The sequence below is a fragment of the Contarinia nasturtii genome, unplaced genomic scaffold, assembly GCF_009176525.2.
Source record: "Contarinia nasturtii isolate CC-2019 unplaced genomic scaffold, AAFC_CNas_1.1 Cnas_scaffold_2864, whole genome shotgun sequence".
Classification (NCBI taxonomy): domain Eukaryota; kingdom Metazoa; phylum Arthropoda; class Insecta; order Diptera; family Cecidomyiidae; genus Contarinia; species Contarinia nasturtii.
In genome coordinates, this window is record NW_022200181.1 from 67,106 (window position 1) to 87,147 (window position 20,042).

Here is a 20,042-nt window from a genome sequence, read left to right on the forward strand (position 1 = left end):
TACTTAACGTCATATCATTCATTTATCGGTGTATCCAAACCACGTTGAAATAGATAGCTTTTGGTTTTCTGTTCAAGATATCTCAAATCTCCTGGAAAGGCATTTTGATATTGTGCGACCAAAGAGCCAAGTCTGGGCAAATCGTCCGGTGTAATTTCCATATAGTCAAATGCAATGCCCGTATTTTCATCGATATTTTCAATATATGGTAAAATATGATATCTACTGCTAAAATGTGTCAGTATCGTGTGTTTAGCCTCCATTCGTTTGCTTTGCTCAAGTGCCATAGACATGGTGGAATGTCTAGATTTATCAGCAAGGTCTGTTAGTGCGTCTTGAAAAGTTGCCTCATGTATTAAAAGATCAGCTTTATGTCCCAATTTCACAAAATCATCAGACAGGCCTGTGTCACCGCTGTACGCAAGCCGAAATGTTTCCACGTTATCTCCATTACGATATGAAAAATTCATCGTTAAAGCGTATGATTTTTTAAAATGATTAACTGCACACGTTTTAAGCGAATCAATGTTCAGGTACACTTTTTCATGAAAGTTTAATTTATCATACAACTGCAAAATAATAATATTATCAATAAACTGTGGAAACAAAGAACAAGAATTCAGTCTTACCAAGACATCGTTATCGATAAGTTTCATATCGTGGTTTATGGATTCAACGTTCTTGGAATAAAATAAAATCCACGATTTAAAATCCTCCACCGGACAGAATATCCGTAATGGTTCACGGTCAGCTGGTAAATATCGCAACCGATATCGAAATACTTCTGGCATTCCAATGTGATGATCTAAATGCATATGTGATATATAAACACCTTTTAAACGCCGATATATTTCTGGCGCTTCTTTGCCATAAAATCGATTGATTTGAGAACACGTTCCAGAGCCACAATCTAGTAGAAATGCGTCGGTATTCCTAATTTAATGAACCAAAGTACAAATTTAATTTCTATTTCATTTGGATGAAAAATTATTTAAAATTCACTTACGATAAATGAACTAAAATTGCAGATTGACCACGCAAGGAATGTGAATCGGATGCACCCGTGCCCAAAAATAAGATTCTCGGAAATTGTTCATTTTCAAGCTTTGATGGAACATTTTGTGTGCACAAATGAAACTGTTTTTCCGGTTTTTCACCGGAATCGTCATTTATTAGAAACGATTCCGTTTCCTCACCAACATCTCTCAAAAAATCATCATCTTGTGTTTTGCGAAATATATATTTAGTGTAAAATGTTGATGTTTGTTCGCTCATACAATCATATGGGTCAAATATTTTGTGGCTCGTATCCAGTTGCGTGCTAAAATTATTTTCAATAGCTACTTTGTATCAAATATTTCAAAATTAAATGTCACAAACCTTAGCAAAGGATGAATTTTTGAATCGATCGTATGTAGCTTTTCCTGTAATTTGTATACACTTTCCATGCAAGAATGTCTGAAATTAAAATATTCTTTTTAGTCCCAAGAAAATTACATTATTCATTATGCTTACGTGTTCATATCGTTTAAGATCATGTTCCTTTTCGGATTAATGGATTTGATGAAATATTGATAGCGTGATGTTTCAAACACATCTTTTGGTGTAAAATGGATAATAAGCTCAACATTTGGTAATTTTGATTCGTGTAATAAGCTTTCCAATTTGATATTCGTTGCCAAATCTTTAAGATAACCTTTATGTGGTACATCAACAACTAAAAAGGAAGAAAGAACAAACAAAGAATATATGAGTACATCAACCAACGTCGCATGTTATATTCAGCTCTTGTAAAACTCACCAATGAAATGAACTTCTGGATAGTCTGGATTTCTCACCTCATTTGCTGTTACAATAGTACCATCGTCCAGACTGACATCTTCTCCGCGGTGTAATTTTATTACTAAATGTGGTGGAACATTTTTCAATACCGATTTGCTTACCGAAAATGTTCCTTTGCATGCTTTTAATGTGCATAAGTAAATGAAGGCAGTTTCGTTCCAATGTTTCAATTGAATCGGTTCGATAATTAAATCATTATCTTCAAATGGTTCGCATGACTTATATGTTTCTGGTGTAAAACGATTTTTGAACATACTACCAACGATTGACAGAAATGACATCCTTCTGAAGATATTATCTAAATTATTTGGTCCATGAATTGAAGGTAGATAACCAGAGTTGGCAATTGTTGCAAAAATTACACTTGTCATACCGCCAATACAATTCCATTTTGATTGTGTAAAAAATGTATGATTAATATTTTCTAATGATACTTTAGCATTTTGTGCCAAGGCTTTTATTCCATCACCACAATTAAAGAGATAGGTTTTAGTTGTTGTTTTGAGAACTACTGAGGCCGGTTGATCAGGGGCACCTGATCCAATTACTTTCAGATAAGCAGTATGTGCCTGTATTTTTTGTACCTTCGGTGGTTTGATATAATTTTTACGCCTTGCCACTTTCAAATGACGACTAAATAACTTTAATGGCACATAATAATTTTTACAACAAATCGGATTTAGTTTAATCATTTTGCTTTATTGGTTAGAAATGACAACAAAGGATTTGACAGTTCGTTGAATGACGTTTCTCGAATGAGAAAAAATCTGTCAATAATGGTGTATTTACCTTGACTCTGCCAAGAAATAAACAGTTAATAGATTCAATGGAATAGTCTACTTGCCTTTTATTTTGTGATGATATTGTTTGATATGGAATGGTTCAATATGATGAATTGAATGATTACCAAATATTCCAAATAAAATCAAAACGAACCCAATTGAATTATATTTCTTTATTTAATTTCTGAATTCAAAGCATTTCCATCCCATGTGAAAATATCTCGACTGACAAGTCATTCAGCCAATTTTATTTATATTTATCTTGTTCTAAATTTGCTAACTGACCAAAGTTGATTGATTTTCGTGGAAATTTACATTTTCAGTCAGTCAAGATATTTTGACACGGATTTGTGCCTAAGTTCCTTTAATTGAACTATTGAATGAGTTAAATAAAAATGTCCAAGCTTCTTCTATTCGAAAGAATGGATAAAAAAATGAGAAAATTCTTCAAATTATGTTTTCTTTTTCTTTTTATCTTAGTGGCTGCAGGCTGCACATTGTCTCGGGTTTTTTTTTCATTTATTTAATAATAATATTTCAAATCCAATGTAAAAAGTACAATTATATCTTTGCTTATCTAAAACATTTGTAGTATTTATTTCAAAAGTTGGTTTTGTTTTATTTTATTAATTTTTTTTTAAAAACACAATTTTACACATTCAACAAGAAATTATATCTCAATGAAAGAGGGAAAATCAATTGTCGCTCTACTAAATATATATTATACGCACTTAAAAGCTCTTAACGGCCACATCAAGTGTGTTTGTCATCGAGCGATGTAACAGTTGACACAAAATTGAATCAAATCTTTTTTTCTCTTTTTTCCCCCTTTTAAATCTTATATACAGTCATTTTTGGAAGAAAAATATCGTCGAAGTTATACCGAATGCGGTTCGGATTTGCTCTCTGATAATTAGTTCCGTTTGTTTACATTTTTCTTGTGCGACCCAATTTTATGTGTTAACATAAAGAAACTGATAGCACTAGGCTCACACTTAAAGATTGAGTGCATCATGAGATCATTAACATTTGTTTTCGCTTGGCTATTGTTTTTCGGTCGCACAAGAGAAAATGAATTATTTCGTGTTGTCCCATTCTTTTTTTCTTCTTCTTCTTTTTTTCAAATATAATTCATCTATTCGTATTGTATAAGAAATGCCAGCTGCACTAACAATCTTTTATCTACACCCTAAATGCCAAAATATACGCCATTTGGTATCTATTATTCAGGATTCGATTTTGTATGCATGTCTGTGTGTGGCTGTGGCTAGAATAAACTAATGATTTTTAGTGCTATTTCGTTTAATTTGATATAATAATAAATGGATGTGAATTAAATTGAATACAATATTGCTAAGACGGGATATTTTGGTCAGAGTCATTTGGTGGCTCTTTTCTTCGAACGATGTTACATGAATGTATGTATATGTATGTTTGTGTGTATGTATGTATGTATGTTGTATATGATGCATCGAGTTGGGAAATATTGTATTATAGATTTGAATTTTTTCCGAATTTAAACATCACTATCATTCTTATGTCCCTAAAACTATCAAACTGCATTTGGTTATGAATAATATTATACTGACGATTGAAACTGTTAAGAACTGTGAGCAAAAAACACGATTACAATTTTATTACAATTGCGCGTAAGAATACGAGCTCGAAATTTAAGTTATTGATAAAATATTTCACAATGAAATCTGTTCTATTTAATCGATTATATTGAGTAAAATTTCTTCCGATTTTCGACAATATATTTAAACATATTTTTTTCTGCGTTTTTTTTTGTTTTTTCTATTGCCTACTCTCTGCTAAATGTTTTATTGCTGACGGCTACAGCGGATGTGTTTATGTTTCGGTTGATTTGGAATCATATTCTAATCTTGTTTTATGTAGCAATATAAAATTGCATTGTCATTGGAACCAGAAGTACCGTTTTAATCAGCATCTCACATCAACTAAATCAAAGAAAAATTATAATTAACGAAAGCAATTAAAAATAATGTAAGCATTCATTGGAAAAACAGTTGTTTTACCTTCTGGCAAACATCTGAATATTTGGATCATCATCCATGGTCGCATAGATCCTATGAAGTATTTATTTTCTCTTAAAATTTAGATAACTAAGAAATTGGCGACAATAGAAGCCGTTAATGCTCCATCAGAGCAGCTATATGATAATGATAAAAACAACAGAAATTAGAATTCGTAAAATAAGCGTTCAAGAAAGCTGTCAAAGGTTTAACAAAAATTAACATACGTGATGGTGATCGTCTGGCTTCAACTGCACGTTCGGGCGGTGTGTAGTTCAAAAAGTCCCATATCAATATGGTGTCATCATGTGAACTGCTCACAATTTCGAATTCGTCAAATTGTAAACGAAACACTCTTCCTGTATGTTCCTGTATGTTTAATGCAAAAGCAAAAAAGTATTTGTTAGATTATGAAATGCACTTCATGTTGGCAAGCAATCATTGTTTTTCAATTTATGGACAAATTACCTCTAATGTTTTTAAGCATAAAGCGCTAGCCGGAGTACGTGGATCCAGGGCAGCAACAAGATCCCATACTTTGATTTTACCATCGTATGCACCACTAACGATGCGCTTTGAATCGAACCGAATGCAACGAACGAGCTCTTCGTGACCTTCAAGCACTCTCAGGCATATGCCACATTCAATATCCCAAAGGCTAAAAAATACAATGAACAGAATGTATGGAAATACCATTCGAATATAAAGGATGTGTATTTTGTTCATACCGAATCGAATTATCGGAACTCCCGCTGACCACCAGACGATCACGGTATTGTAAACAAGCGATGCCACGTTTGTGACCATTTAATGTGCGGACGAATTCACAATTTGATGTGTTCCAAACTTTAATTGTTCGATCACCCGACGCTGATACAATGTATTTTTCATCAAAGTCAACGACATTTACAGCGGCTCTATGGCCAACTAAAAGTCTTCGTAATGTAATTTCGTTTGGTGATGTCATGTCCCATACAGCGATTGAGCGATCCTATTTAGTGAATTTTGTTTTATTTTAATAGATTAACGTTATTTAATGATAATTTTCTTTTTATCTAATTGAATGGAAATTTTTACCTTTGAGCAAGTAACCATCATGCCATTATTGAAGCGTAAATGCAGCACAGCCTCACAATGGTGAAGTAATGTGTTGACCATTCCACCGGATACAACATCCCAGACGCGAACAGTCGAATCGCTTGAGCCACTGATAATTACTTTATCATCGTACTGCAAGCATAACACTGAACCAGTGTGTCCGGTTAGCGTTTTAATACACTTTAAATCGCTGCGATCCCATACTTTTATTGTATTATCACGTAAACCCGATACGATTTTATTTTCGTCATATTGCAAACAATAGACACCCTTTGAATTTTCTGAACGGCAGTTGATTCGCTTAAGCATGTGTTGACCATTACGCCAATTGTTTTCTATGCTTTCGATATCGTTCATAATTTTCGGATAGAGTGATCGATAAAATGGATGTTGCGGATGTGTTGTACCTGGTCGTGGTTTGAACAAATACTGAATCCATTCGCGACGCTCGGATAAACCACGCCATAATAAATCCGTTCGCACCCTACGCTCGATCAATTTCTTCCATAGCATTCCTTCGGAAATAACGCGTAACCATTCTTTACACACTAATTCGGCCGCTTTCAATGAATCTGCATCCAAATACGATAGTATACTTTCCGCAATGTGATCTAATCCTTTTTCTGCAAGTAAATCCATACATTTTGAATAATTTTTTTAATTCCATGATTCAGACAGTGTCAAAATATGCAGAAATGTGTTCAACAATGACAAGTAAAATGCAAGGAAAAAAAACTTACTCGGCAGCAATGAGATAAAGTCCCTTTGTAACATCGGTTTCAGATAGGCATTTATGTGGCCATGCTGGTAATGACACATACGAGCTAATAGCTGTTCTACGAAATCCACCTGATCCGATTCGTTCCATTTATTAAAAAATTCTAAACATGAGTCACGTTCACTTTGAAACGTTGGCGATGGCTCCTTTTTCACTCTGCCCGGCTCATATAATGATGTAAACTATAAAATCAAATAAAAAAAATTAAATGTATGGATTATTTTGATACGGCGAATAAAAAAACTCTCTTTAAATAATTTGATATGATTGATAATGGAAAACCAAAACAGAATCTAACGAGAAAACTATTTCATTAATCATAAATATTGATTTTTCATTCTTCCATTTTAATTGCTAGTTCCAATTTTGTATAATTTTGTTTCCATTCACTTAAAATACACCACGAACACGGATACCAATGTGGATGAACGAATGTAAAAAAATGTATGAAAACAAGGTCGAAAATTGAGTAATTTAGAAGAGAAATCAAAAACTTGTAATTGATTTCAAAAACATTTTACTTGACAGAGACAGTTACCAATAAAGGTGGCTGACTGAATATGAACCGAACCAAATAATTTTGTCCAAAGTACACTATAAATTGATTGTAGAGTTGTGTGTGTGTGCAAGAGACAATGGTTCGCATTTCCTACATATTCAAAAGTTAAATTGCAATTACAATACACATTTTCAATTTCAATTTTAAATCAATACATCATTTCAATGGACAGAAGAAACTTATTTTATATACAAATAATTATTTACAAACAATATAATTAATTGAATGTCGTTCTCTCTCGCTCAATCAACCCTTTGGCAAACAATTTCAATTTATGCACAAACTTTTCAATGAAGAGTACATTTTATGTTGTTGTTAATAGACTTAGTTGTTAGCAGCAGCAACAACAAAACGATCAAACAAGTTTGACAAGAGTAAAGTTTAACTCTGAGTGAATAAGGAATAACATAAAAACAAGTCGGTCAAATTGAGCGTACGTACACAAATCACTTGCAACCACAACAACAATAACTGTATGCAGTGGTAGACACAAATCACCTCAAGCAAAAATTGAATTTTCATTTGCCATATACATTACCTGTACAGATGAATTTGTATTGGATTCGACAAAGTAGTCAGTCTCCATTTTCATTGGAGTGTTCACTGTGCTCTTTGTCTAATGTTACTAAACTTCTTTCACTTGATTTTTTTTGGTGATCAATATTTTCTCCGAAAACTTGTCAAATATTTTATTATGTTTTCGTTAAGATAAAAAAAACGATGATAAACACTACAATATATTAAACGAATATTCTTTGTTCATGATATATTCACTGCGTGTGTAAAAAGAAATGTATGATGGGAACGATTGTGAATGTGAAAAGAAGAAATTTTGTACAATGACTCTTTGAATATTTTGCGTGATCTATTCGTCAGAGAAACGAGTTCTTGGCTGTATGCGTTTCACACGATTGTTCCACTTCTCTATATGCAATTGAAAACATACAGTTGACCTTCTTACACTAACGTTCGTTTGTACGTACACTCTATCGTATATCTTCTTTGCACTCGTGTGTAGTTGTATTGAGTACAGCTCTTTTTTTTTCTTTTCCTACTACTGTGGCAACACGACAGCGGTGGCAAAGTTTTCGATTGTCATTTAAATAAACAACAGATGGCGCTACCCATACTAGCATTTCGACAATATTTTTCATTTTAATTATTTTTTTTTTTTTATTAAAATGTTTATTCAATTTTACAAATAGACTTTTCAACAAAGTTCGTACTATTTATATATAAAAGTTCAAAATTTTCTTTTCAAATATGTTTATTGGAACATTTTGATCAGTCTTTTAAATAGACATATAGCACTAATTTAATAAGATACAATTGGCAATTTGTTGACTTTTTTGGTGTGTGTTGTTGTTGCAATCGAACAATTATGTCAAATATAATTGTACGTTTAGAGACTTCCGACGTCATTGAATTTTTCGGAGAAATTATCTTTGTATAATACTGGATCAGCACGAAATTCGACTGTTTTAAGTGGTATGCCGCCATATACTTTGTCGAAGTGATCGATACATGCTGACCATTCATTCATCATATGATTTATGTCGGCTGATAGCATTTCGGTATTTGTGCATTCTGGGCACTTGATTTTTTTGCGTGGTGCCTTTGATGACTTTGATCGGTAGTTTTTTTATGAAATTCGCAACCAAGAAATTTATCGCAATATCTTCACAATTCATGTGATCATCGACCCATTCCTTTATTTCGACTGGCATTTGATTTGTGTACGCATAGCTCCAGTTAATACCATTGATATTCCAAATTTCCCAAATATGAGTTCGGCTTGGAAAACCAGACGGAAGCGAACTGTTCGCTCGTTATTCCAAACGACTAGAATTTTTTGCAATGACATAACAACCGACAGTTTTTGAATGAGTTTGAAAAGGCTTTCAATTCGATTATAGGTTAAAATAACGGCAGTGAGTCCTTGTGACTTTTGTGCTACTCTAGAAAAAAACAATGGATTTTGTATGGCACGTTGCATTGACATGTTCCAGTCATGGAATGATTTGACTCGATAAGCAAAAATTCGATCGGTCAGTTCGGCCAGTATCAGTAAATATAGCAGAGATACAACTGGCAATGTAATTCAAAAAAATAAACGTTCTGTTTTTACGATCAAACAAAACTTTCTTCGCTACATTTTTTGGGGTCCCGTTGGTTGGTGTTGAACACAAGATTATTTTCACCATTTTCCCAACGAAAAGATAACGAATTCCAGTTTTTTTTTTTAAATCCGTGTTATCAAAATCTTTCCAGCGGTACCATATTTCAGCCACCAACTCGAAAGAAACACACACATGAATCCCTTTTGGAATTAACCATGTTTAGGTAATGAAACTGATAAAAAAATCAAACATATGTTATATTCATATAATCATTTTATTTAGGAATAAATGATATAATTTTATAATCGACCTAAAATTCGAATTGTACCGGTTTCTTTTAATATTTGTATTGTTTGTGTATTTTTGTATTTTATATCATTAGGATGCGCTGATCTACAGTTGGTCAAGAGCAGCAAATTTCATCTTTGCTGCACTCATTCGGGAGAGGGATAAATATCTATCAAGTCACTGTTCATTGTTGTTTTAAAATCTTTTCGAATCACTTTGTTGCTCCATTTATTGAAGCGTTATTGTTTGGTTGTGGATATGACGAACTAATCAATTTAAATATTAATGATAATAATAATAATTTTTGGCTTTTTTATGTATACCTACACTATAATGCCATTGTCGAAATCAAATGTATGATATCGTTATCGGCTATTTTAATCGTTCAAAATATCATCTTCAATTTTATTTTGATTTAGATTAAGTAAAGGTATATTCTTTCAATTTACAAGATAATGTATATCATTTATAATTAAAAAAACAATAAAACATAAAAGTTCAATATTTACATAAATTATTTGAATTAGTTTATTCCCAATCTGAGAGCATATTTTGTTTAATCTTTTTGATTTGTTGAGCAAAGCAAGGAAAAATTAAGTTTTATTTAATGCTAGAAGCCCAATGTCTTTGCTAAAGGTTATGAAATAGAAGTGGGATTTTTACACAACAAAAACGAAGTGGTGACAAAAACACTGGTTTTATAGAAAATATAGTAGAATGGTGTATCGAACAAAACGAAAAACAAAAATAGTTGATAACTGTTTCCATCGTCCAAATATCGGTGATGTTTTGAATATATTTTGGCGAATCAAAGATTGGTGATTCAACAACACTGAAATATGTTTATTGTAGAAAAATATGCCAGCGAGATGATGTTGATGATGATGGTTTTCATTGATGAATCGATGTGTTTCCTCAACACCATGAGAAAAACGGACTTTTACTTTGGAACCGTTGTGTAAACGATGAAAATCGACTGGAAGATGTTCGCGATCTGTAATTTAAATTAAGAAAAAAAAAAAAAAATTCAATCTTAACAATGATGTACGATTAATAGTTTGAAGTTCAAACATACCTTTCAACAATCACTGCTGGCATTTGGACCAATTGTACCGGACTTTTATTATCTTTGAGTGCTTGTGTTAAATTCAAAATTTGTCCGCGCATCACAGCCATTTGTCGTTCAAATAAACGCTTATCGAAACCCTTGTCCTGTTTAAACAATTCATACAAATCACTGCACAATTCTTCAACGAAATTCATGTCGGATAACAATGGGAGCACATGATTTTTTATGGCGTTTGAGAATGGAATCTTTGCTTGTGACAACCAAGCCCAATGATACGGATATGCGCGCCATGAGTCGGGATGTTTGAATGGAAAGGCCAATCCATTGTCAATGGCCGCAATTTCAAGTTTGGGCAATTGAACCATGTGCCAATCATTTTCCATGAAATTTTGTATTTTTTGATCATCGGACATTTGAGCGATGCCACTCGATGATGCACCCGTTGTCAGTTCGTTATTTGAATGTACACTAATTGCACTATCCGATGATTTATTGCTGCCTGATGACATACCACCATTGAAATCATCATCTAATGGTAGATCATGCATTTGATCATCCACGGTAATCGGATGAATGTAGTGATTTCGCAACGGTACTTTCGATGACGACTGAGATGACGATATTGATGCTGATTTTGATTGCTGGCTTCGACTTAGGTTCTTCAATTTTGGTTGTTCGTAACGAATCAACCAATTATCATTGCCGCGATCTGTGTTTCGTATTATATAATCTAAAACGACTAACTTTTCAAATTCCAGTTGAAAACTGTCAAGAACTTTTTGCGGTAGAGGCTCTTGTTCAAAACGACGCAACCAGTAATCAGCATCTTTGTAACCATTCACAAATAGTTGAAACGAACCAGTCTAAATACGATTTGTAAAATGCAATAAAGTTAGGTTAATATATTTATAGAGAGAGAGTAACAGAGACAATGTGTACCTTTGGAGGTAAGCTCATTCGATTGAATCGAGCAGATGGGTAATGTTCTTTGATGGTTTTCTTTAATTTGGCCTTTTGACGATCGATTCGCGGATAATTGAATGTTTCAGATACTAATCGAACAACACGTGTCTTCGGCACAATATTCAATTTCAATTTTTGGTCAACTAAACTGGCACCCGCTTCTGATAAATATCTAAAAAATAAATCAAAATGAATTAAAATTGCTTAATCGCATTGAAAATGTTACTGAAATGTACCCCTGATTCGGCATTAAACATGAACGTCCAAAACAACATGGGCAACACAGCTTATGCATCCATTTCATCCATTTGGGATTCAATCGACCGTATGGTTCTTCATCTTTGGGCTTAAACACGGCAATAACTTTCTGAAGAAGAAATTGAGTAAATTAAAATGTAAATTATAAATATCCAAACATTTTACATTAATTTGTCAGTTATTTGAAAAGTAATTTTGTTTGATTTCTACCAAAATGCAATGGATATACTTGACATAGACAATGCATTCCCGTGAAAAAATCAATTCATTTTTCTCTCGCTCATTACATACGCATCGACGAAAGACTGATTTTAAATCTCTTCCAACAATGTTGACGAGCTCATTTTTATACTTCCAAATAAAAACTTGAAGTAAACTACATTTGTATGTATGCAGTTCAATTGTAAATTAAGAAATCAAATGTATTTTACTCTGTCTTTTAGAAGCATTTGGTGTAATATTTCGCGGTGAAAGTTGATTTAAACAAAAAAAATTCGAATACATACCCCGGCTGTATTTTTCACGAAATATGATCCGCTGCTACCTTGGTAGATACGCTCCGGATAAATGCCGTGCTCAATCGCCATCTCGGCTTGTGAAACCAGCTCATTGAATTGCGGATCATCTAGAAAAACCACAAAATAAAGTAAATCAATAAACTAATCAAATTACATTGAACTATCACATGAAATATATAAATGTAAATTCAATAGCTCAAAGTTACCATAGTCATAACAGTGATTGAATATCGTGTAAATTTCAGTCATTTTTCTGGTGGATAAATCGCTAATTTTTATTTTATTCGATGGTCGTAAATATATGAAAACTGCCACAAAAATAAGCACAAACCATGCGACAGAAATGTTTAAGTGCACTAAATACGATGTGACTGACGTTTATTTTTAAAATTACAAATCCAAGTCAAGCGAATCGATTTATGTCGTATTTAGTAAATTGTTGGCTGAAACCACAGTTATCAGCCCATTCATTTTACAAGTCAACAAAATCAATGTACATTCATGAATGGCACGCATTTAAACGACTTCGCAAGAGACCAATGCCATTGTTTGTTTTCAATTTGTTTATTGTTTATTTCAGTATGACTCACTTCGTTTTTTTTAAACATTTATTTAGTTTGGTTGGTTATTTGTTTTTGTTCTATTTTCAAAGTTTTTCAGGTATATTTGGCAACAATGTCTTTTTCGATGGTAAAAGCAAATTATTATTATTATTTTTTGCGAATAATTTTCACATTGCTTTCTCATTGAATAAAAAAAAATCGATACCCCCACACAAACACATTTTTTTTGCATTAAATATTCCGGGGAAAATTTAAATAAATTCATCGACAAATTGTGGAACAATTCCTATTCAATGATGCCTTAAAAACAGTTCAAATAGAGCGCAAAATGTATCATTTTGTTTATGCAAAAGAGGTGAACTAAGTGATACAGCTCAGCAAAATATTCACATAAATTCAAACAAACTTCTAGACAAGTCAGACAAAAAACGCAATTTATTTTGTACTAATAGAAGCACAGACCGAAGAGGGGTGCATGTATGGGTTTCTATGCAAATTGATGACCGTGTAAGTAATTACTCTATAGTCTATGTGCGATTTGTATGTTTATGGTTGCGTTGTTCGTCGTTGCTATCTGACATTTTGGAAATAACGAATTAAAATTGAAGAGAGCGTGGAGGAAATAATTTAAAGGTTTTGCGATAAATCAGCGGAAATGTTTAATCTAAGTAGGTGAAATGTTTCGTTGTCTATATGTAAATTGAATGAATTGCGTGCATTAAAACTAAAACAATTAATTCATTTTCCAAGTGGCACTAAATTGAGAATCATCACGGTTTATTTTCAATTTTAAGGTGTACGAATGGTTTACATTTAATTTGCACAGGTGATTTCACAGGCACAAAAAACAATGACATTTTGTCGTAAATTCCAATTTCTTATTAAATTTAATTTGCAATTTAAAAAAAACGTAAGTGTTCAGAGTTTCTTACGATAAATCCTTTGAAATATGCTTTATAAAAAAATTTCTTTTCGATAAAATCTTAAAAAATGTATGTGAAAGTATCGCGTGCCTTTCGAATGTCGCGCACTTGAAACCAGATCACTTTTGACAGTGACCTTGTCACCGAAAAAAAAACATCAAATTCACTTTAACTCAAAGACCACAATCGTTCGCCAATTTGTTTGTACATCGTGTGTGTTTCGTTGGTTTTAATGCGCGGCTACACCATTGAACATTTATGTATATCTGTGATGCCAACTCACAATATACAAAATTGATCGTAAATATACACAAAAAAAAAATAATGCAAATGAGTCAACTATTTAATATACCCAGTGTGTCACGCACTCACTCAATTTTCAACTGTTTTGATGCAACGAATGTAAGAATGGGAAATCTTAAACTATCGACAAGAATAGATCGAATGAGAGTCGTTTGTTAAAGGATTGTACACGTAGCCCGTTGATTTCTTGACGAACATTATGTACGATGACGCTCTCAATGTGTTTGCTTTTTTTCGATGACTGGGGCTGAACGATGTGAATGAAGTATTGATGAGTGTGAGAAAACGATTGTGTTGGAAAAATGAACGAATTATTGGAAATGACAGCGACTAAATAATACGATGGATTGGGTTGAGTAAAATTCATGCAATCGATAAAACAATATGTGGAATGGAGTGTTATCGGAATTATTTGCAGCACGTTTGGCAAATAAAACAATCACAATATCGTCTGTTCTGTCGTTGAAAACCGCAATATATTCGTTGTGAGTCTGTATTTTTTTTTTGTTAAAAATCGACCACTCCACGAAAAGATGGTTTCGACATACGGTATAGGTGAATGTTAAAATAAAACATATGTGTATTTTGTTGTTATTTCACAAGTAACGTTGGTTAATTAAAAACCAACACTTCATTTGAACAAGACGTACATTGCACTTATCGTACACACACCGGCCATTCAACTGACAGTGAGTTTTCCTTTGTGTATGCAAATTTTCACACTTTCATTCAACCACCATTGTCTAACTGTACGTATAAAAGTTCAAAAGCCTATGTGGCATTTGCATTTTAAATGGCTTCCTGAATATGAACGGCTCGCTCTCTTATTCAAACTGAATCTAACTTCAAGTATTGATTTTTCTTTTATGCGAAATAGTCAAGGAGTTAGGGGGATTTTCATGTTATTCCTTTTGTCTTATCCTTTTCATATCTAACGTGAGACATATCGCGTTTGAAGTCTTTGAAATTGTGTGTAGCATTCGATGAAGATATCTTATTACAGAAATCAGTCTATGTATTTCGGATGGATATCCATCCGAGATATTTTAGAATATCTGGATATTCAACGCAACTGCACAGCGCCAGAGCTGCGTGCATCGCAAATAGAATCTACGGTATGTCGCGACGTATATGTGTATCAAGTGTCGCACGTACACAGTCACACTGTGTCTGTATTTTACGTGTAGCGACATACCGTAGATTATATGTGCGACGCACACAGCTCTGGCTCTGTGCAGTTGCGTTAAATATCCAGATATTCTAAAATATCTCGGATGGATATCCATCCGAAATACATAGACTGACAGAAATTGATGCTTGAATGTGCTTTTCGTCGCATATTGTCCACATATTAGAATCCATAGAATGAAAATTCTTTCTTTTTTATGATATTTTCAAGGAGCGACCGAACAGAGTATTGAACAAGTCAATTCCAACGTTATGACTTGCAAAACCACGTAAATGCGTTTGGCTCTGCTCACTTTATGACAAGTTACTACTTTAGTGTCATGGTTTTTTTTATAATTTATAACCTTTCCCTTGACAACTAACAACTCTGTAAAGTAATTATTATCGTCGAATGTTCTGGTGTGGGATGTAATAACAACAAGTGTCGTCCACAAAAACTTTTCCATATCTTGTGACAAAAAAAACCAACAGTGTTAAATGGCCAAAAGCAAAAAAACACTTTTTTTGTTATTCCATAGCATTTCTAATATTTTTCATGTGGCATTTTATTTTTGTCGACTAAACCAAGCTTCGACGAGATAAAATTAAAAAAAAAAACATAAGCACAAGATGCGGTCACCAAAAGATGCAGCAAACAAAACATATTTTTATGATGATTTTATTACAGGGTCAACGGAGAGATTAGTTAGATTTTATTTTCTGACACAATGATTCATTTGGTACATAGCATTTCAAACTCATATTGTATGCCAGAACAATTGAAAGCGAAAAAAAAGCATTTATTATCTTTCAAAAATAATTTGATCGACGTATCTCTAACTAAAACGTTTAATGGCCATGACTTTGACTTAGCAAAATTTTCGTTTCTAATTTTTTTTCTGGTCAAATCAGTCTAAATAAATTAGCAGTATCTCGTGATAATGTAGGCAAAATAACAATTTGACAGGGTGTATAAAAACGATATCAACTTGATCTTTACAACTTCAGCAAAACTGAACTCAAGAAAGAGCTAAAAACGCATACTTATGAATAAACCAAATAAGTAATTACAAAAAAATGATAAAGTAACAGTTTGTGATACTGCAGAAATGTTGCTAAAGAAATGCCGCTGCATTGATGTCCGAAATATGAAAGGAGATGATGGGTCTGTTAATTTATTGGAATTATCGCTTACTTTTTAATCTATATGGAAACTTTCAGAATTTTTTTAGAAGTTAAATTTAATTATGTACATGTATTTTCAGCTGATAAAGATGGTAATAAACTATAAATAATGCTGCGATTGAAACTTTTTGGCTTTTAATAGAATTTTTGGGATTATTAAGGTGTCGGAAAGATAAGGACTTCCGCAACTGAAAACAGTGAAAGCGGATTTTAAAATGTTGTTGAAATTACTAATTATACTTCTGACTAAAGTCAGTTTAATGCTCTTGTTATATGTGCTGAATCAGTGATGAAGTTATTTTTTTCCAAATGGTTTTAGTTTTCTCTTCAACGGTTCAACACGCTCAACACAAAACTTCTATTAATAACAATAGCTCTATAGAAAAGTCCAAAACATACCCTGAAGTTCGATGATATTTATCAATCCCGTAGAAGCTCTTGGGTGAATGAATGGCACTGAATTGAATATGATTATGCATTTTTGCACAAACGCTTCACGAATTTTACGAAATGTCTTTTTGACTTTTGAATCTGGCTTAGCATCTATGCTGGGATACGTCGAACCGATTCGTCGATTTTTCATATACGCCACGAGACTAATAACAACCATTATTGTACAACTACAAAGACAGAAACTTGTTTCTTTCTCAAAATGAGTCAGATAAAATTCAATGGCATTTGCTATGCAACTACAACGAGGGAATTCAAATGATGATGATGATCAATTACTTGTGCAACCGGCTTTCGCCAAGCAATTGGATGAACTGAATTCAAGTTCATATTCGGATCTATTCTAATCAACATTTTTTTCTTCTATTGAGCCAGATTGAAAGAAAATAGATGCTCTTAGAAAAAGTGGCTTTATTTTTGTTTACATGCGACACACACATGCCTTATAAAGCCAATAGTCACCAGTTAAAGATAAGATAAGTTACGTACAGAGTAAAAAAATGTATAACATTATCTCACTTAGTGCCAAGCGATGAAAGAATAATGAAAATGTAATTAGATTGAATACCCTCGAATATCTTTGGCTAAAGAATTTGATACTTATTAGATTTAAGAAAATCCTTTCCTCACCTGGAAAATTATTGTAGACAAAATCATGTGTATCACGTCCAATGCCCAATAATGGTTGTGATTCTCGGCTATCCATACTTAAATCAGCTAACAGGCTTACTTCAACGGTATCGTCGATATGATGAATTTGGCTGGGTCCTTCGCCGTTCGTTGTGATAACTTGAGTTGTTGGCTCCAAATGACCAATTCGATCGTAGTCGTCGTCGTCGTCGTCGTCGTCTGCTGTTGCCGCCAGCGATGGAGATCTCGATATATTAATTAAGCTGTGATTTTCGGTTAGTTGTGTTTTTAAATTGGAATGTGGTTGTTCTATCGTTTGTGTCACTGTCACCAATGCATTGTCATCGCTAAATGCACGCCTGTGGTGATGTTGATGCTGTGTATTGAGGGCATCATTTGGTTTATCGTTATCTGGTAACAGAAATTCACCAATCGACAAAATTGGTTCGGATGTATTTATTGGTGGCGACAAAGGTCGTTGCAAATGTGTTCGTTTTGTATTCTCAATTGAGTTGTTGTGTTGATGTTGTTGTTGGGGCGATTGGTGATTCACATTGGTTTCATCGAAATCCAATTGCACAAGCAATTCGTCCGTATTCATTGAGACGAAAATAAATACTTCGAAACACTAAACACCAACAACAAACGTTTATATTTCTTATTTCTTCCACAACCGTTTGCAAAATTTCAAAAGAAATGTCATTTATTTCAATTCAGTCCAAATCGATTTGATAATAATAAAAACGAAGTAACAAAAATTATTGATTACACACACTTTTTGGGCTTTGCACTATGTATATTTTCAATACATCAAAAAACAAACTTATAGACACACATTCACCAACAAAATTATTCACCCTTTTATCTGTGCAAAAATACAAACTTTATCGACTGAATTGATCCCTAATTTATTGATTTCTACACTACATTTATTAAAATAAGTTGTGAGTCTGTAGCATGAATTTACAAAATGAAATTTAAATGCGCTGCAGACGTATGGCCATTTAAGAAAAAAATATATATATATATATTCTCAATTGCACACTACAAATTAAATGTTTCCATTGTAGGCAACGAGAGAGACACATATAATAAGATAATAAGAAAATCTATACTTCGTTTTGGCATTCAACTGTCAATGTCTATTAATCATCGACGTGAGATGTATTTTTTTGTGTTGGTTTTGATATTCAACACCATGTGACATATGATTTGGTGAAAAGTGTTTAGCCCAAAAATGAATTCAAAGATAGTGGCGCCACTAGTCAATTTTTACACTGTCATCACAACGAGACTGAGACATTGTGCGTAAACACGTGCACTGGGGTACATAGATAACGCCGTTTCATATAATACATCTTTCGTGAAAAGAGACACACCGCATAATGGCTGATACAGGTAAAATTATTTAAAAAAAATAAAATATTCAATAAAATGTCATGAATTTTAGGTGCAACAATTAAAAACAGTGAAAAGTTTGACGGATTTCAATGTAATTCAATTTTGAAGCAAAAATATATAGTTTAGATTATAAATTCATTCACATAAAGACCATGAGGTTGACCGATTCACACATTTTATACACATTTCCTTCAAAATTGAAAATTCATTGAAATCCATCGAACTTATCACTGTTTTTGAATTGAAAGAAATATTTCTAACTCAAAATCCTCAAAAAAAATTCAATTATTTCTTGATTTCTATATTAAAACGTTAAATTAAATTAACCTAACCTTAAAAAATCCCGAACATACAGTAAGATAAAGAATATTTATTTTGCAGAAATTCGTAAAGAAAAGAAGAAGAAGGAGAAGAAAATCAAAGAAGAGCCAGTCGAAGACTTGGGTGAATTACAGGCAAATGGCTCCCTTCAATTGAAAGCATCCGAAAAACTAGCACAACTAGATTCATCCCAATGGCCATTGCTATTGAAAAATATTGACAAATTGAATGTTCGAACGAATCACTATACACCGTTACCATTTGGATCGTCGCCATTGTGCCGTGATATTCGCGAATACATTAAATATGGTTACATTAATTTGGATAAACCATCGAATCCGAGTTCACATGAAATTGTTGCATGGATTAAACGCATTCTTAAATGCGAGAAAACTGGTCACTCCGGCACATTGGATCCTAAAGTGACAGGTTTGTTACATGGTTTTTTTGTATGTTATTATCATTTTTTTTTTGTTATGATGAACATCGTTATTTTTTTTAAATGATTGAATGTGATTATTTTTATCGATTGGTCTTACTGAGTAAAAACAAACTTAACTTCATCTGATTTATTGAGATGATTTATAGGAAAATATTAAAGAAAATCCTGCATATTCACAGGTTGTCTCATTGTTTGCATCGACCGGACCACTCGTTTGGCAAAATCACAACAGAGCGCTGGAAAAGAGTACGTTGCTGTATTTAAACTGCATTCAGCTGTTGAGTCTGTCGCCAAAGTTAAGCAAGGTTTGGAAAAATTGCGCGGTGCTCTCTTTCAACGTCCACCA

General features: G+C 33.1%; 4 protein-coding genes across 5 annotated transcripts in view; 1 reads left to right on the forward strand and 3 right to left on the reverse strand.

Moving 5' to 3' along the window:
- Positions 1–14: 14 nt before the first annotated feature.
- Positions 15–2,534, reverse strand: LOC116349440 (ribonuclease Z, mitochondrial-like). Its single transcript, XM_031780854.1, has 6 exons — positions 1,802–2,534; positions 1,516–1,717; positions 1,381–1,458; positions 1,007–1,321; positions 630–933; positions 15–569 (listed from the first exon to the last, which is right to left on the reverse strand). Exons 1-6 carry the CDS (start codon positions 2,532–2,534, stop codon positions 15–17), a joined length of 2,187 nt encoding a protein of 728 aa, XP_031636714.1.
- Positions 2,535–3,192: 658 nt separating this feature from the next.
- On the reverse strand, positions 3,193–7,996 carry LOC116349482 (F-box/WD repeat-containing protein 11). The gene is made up of 8 exons (XM_031780952.1): positions 7,634–7,996; positions 6,499–6,718; positions 5,738–6,381; positions 5,389–5,651; positions 5,129–5,318; positions 4,888–5,029; positions 4,664–4,797; positions 3,193–4,585 (listed from the first exon to the last, which is right to left on the reverse strand). Exons 1-7 carry the CDS (start codon positions 7,685–7,687, stop codon positions 4,778–4,780), a joined length of 1,533 nt encoding a protein of 510 aa, XP_031636812.1. The 5' UTR covers positions 7,688–7,996; the 3' UTR covers positions 3,193–4,585; positions 4,664–4,777.
- Positions 7,997–10,000: 2,004 nt separating this feature from the next.
- LOC116349450 (phosphatidylinositol 4-kinase type 2-alpha) lies at positions 10,001–18,545 on the reverse strand. 2 transcript variants are annotated; one of them, XM_031780867.1, is made up of 6 exons: positions 17,533–18,545; positions 12,300–12,418; positions 11,772–11,902; positions 11,512–11,707; positions 10,579–11,435; positions 10,001–10,497 (listed from the first exon to the last, which is right to left on the reverse strand). In XM_031780867.1, the coding sequence occupies exons 1-6, from the start codon at positions 18,131–18,133 to the stop codon at positions 10,419–10,421; spliced, it is 1,983 nt and encodes a 660-aa protein (XP_031636727.1). In that variant the 5' UTR covers positions 18,134–18,545; the 3' UTR covers positions 10,001–10,418. The 2 variants fall into 2 exon arrangements, with proteins under 2 accessions (XP_031636727.1, XP_031636728.1); XM_031780868.1 differs by lacking the exon at positions 17,533–18,545 and adding an exon at positions 16,852–17,148.
- Positions 18,546–18,808: 263 nt separating this feature from the next.
- LOC116349444 (H/ACA ribonucleoprotein complex subunit 4) overlaps positions 18,809–20,042 on the forward strand; it is a 3,565-nt gene continuing 2,331 nt past the window's right edge. Inside the window, exons 1-3 of the mRNA XM_031780857.1 lie at positions 18,809–18,930; positions 19,315–19,683; positions 19,876–19,991. Of these exons, the coding sequence (XP_031636717.1) occupies positions 18,918–18,930; positions 19,315–19,683; positions 19,876–19,991 (498 nt within the window). The 5' untranslated portion in view covers positions 18,809–18,917. The remainder of the gene's footprint in view (positions 18,931–19,314; positions 19,684–19,875; positions 19,992–20,042) is intronic.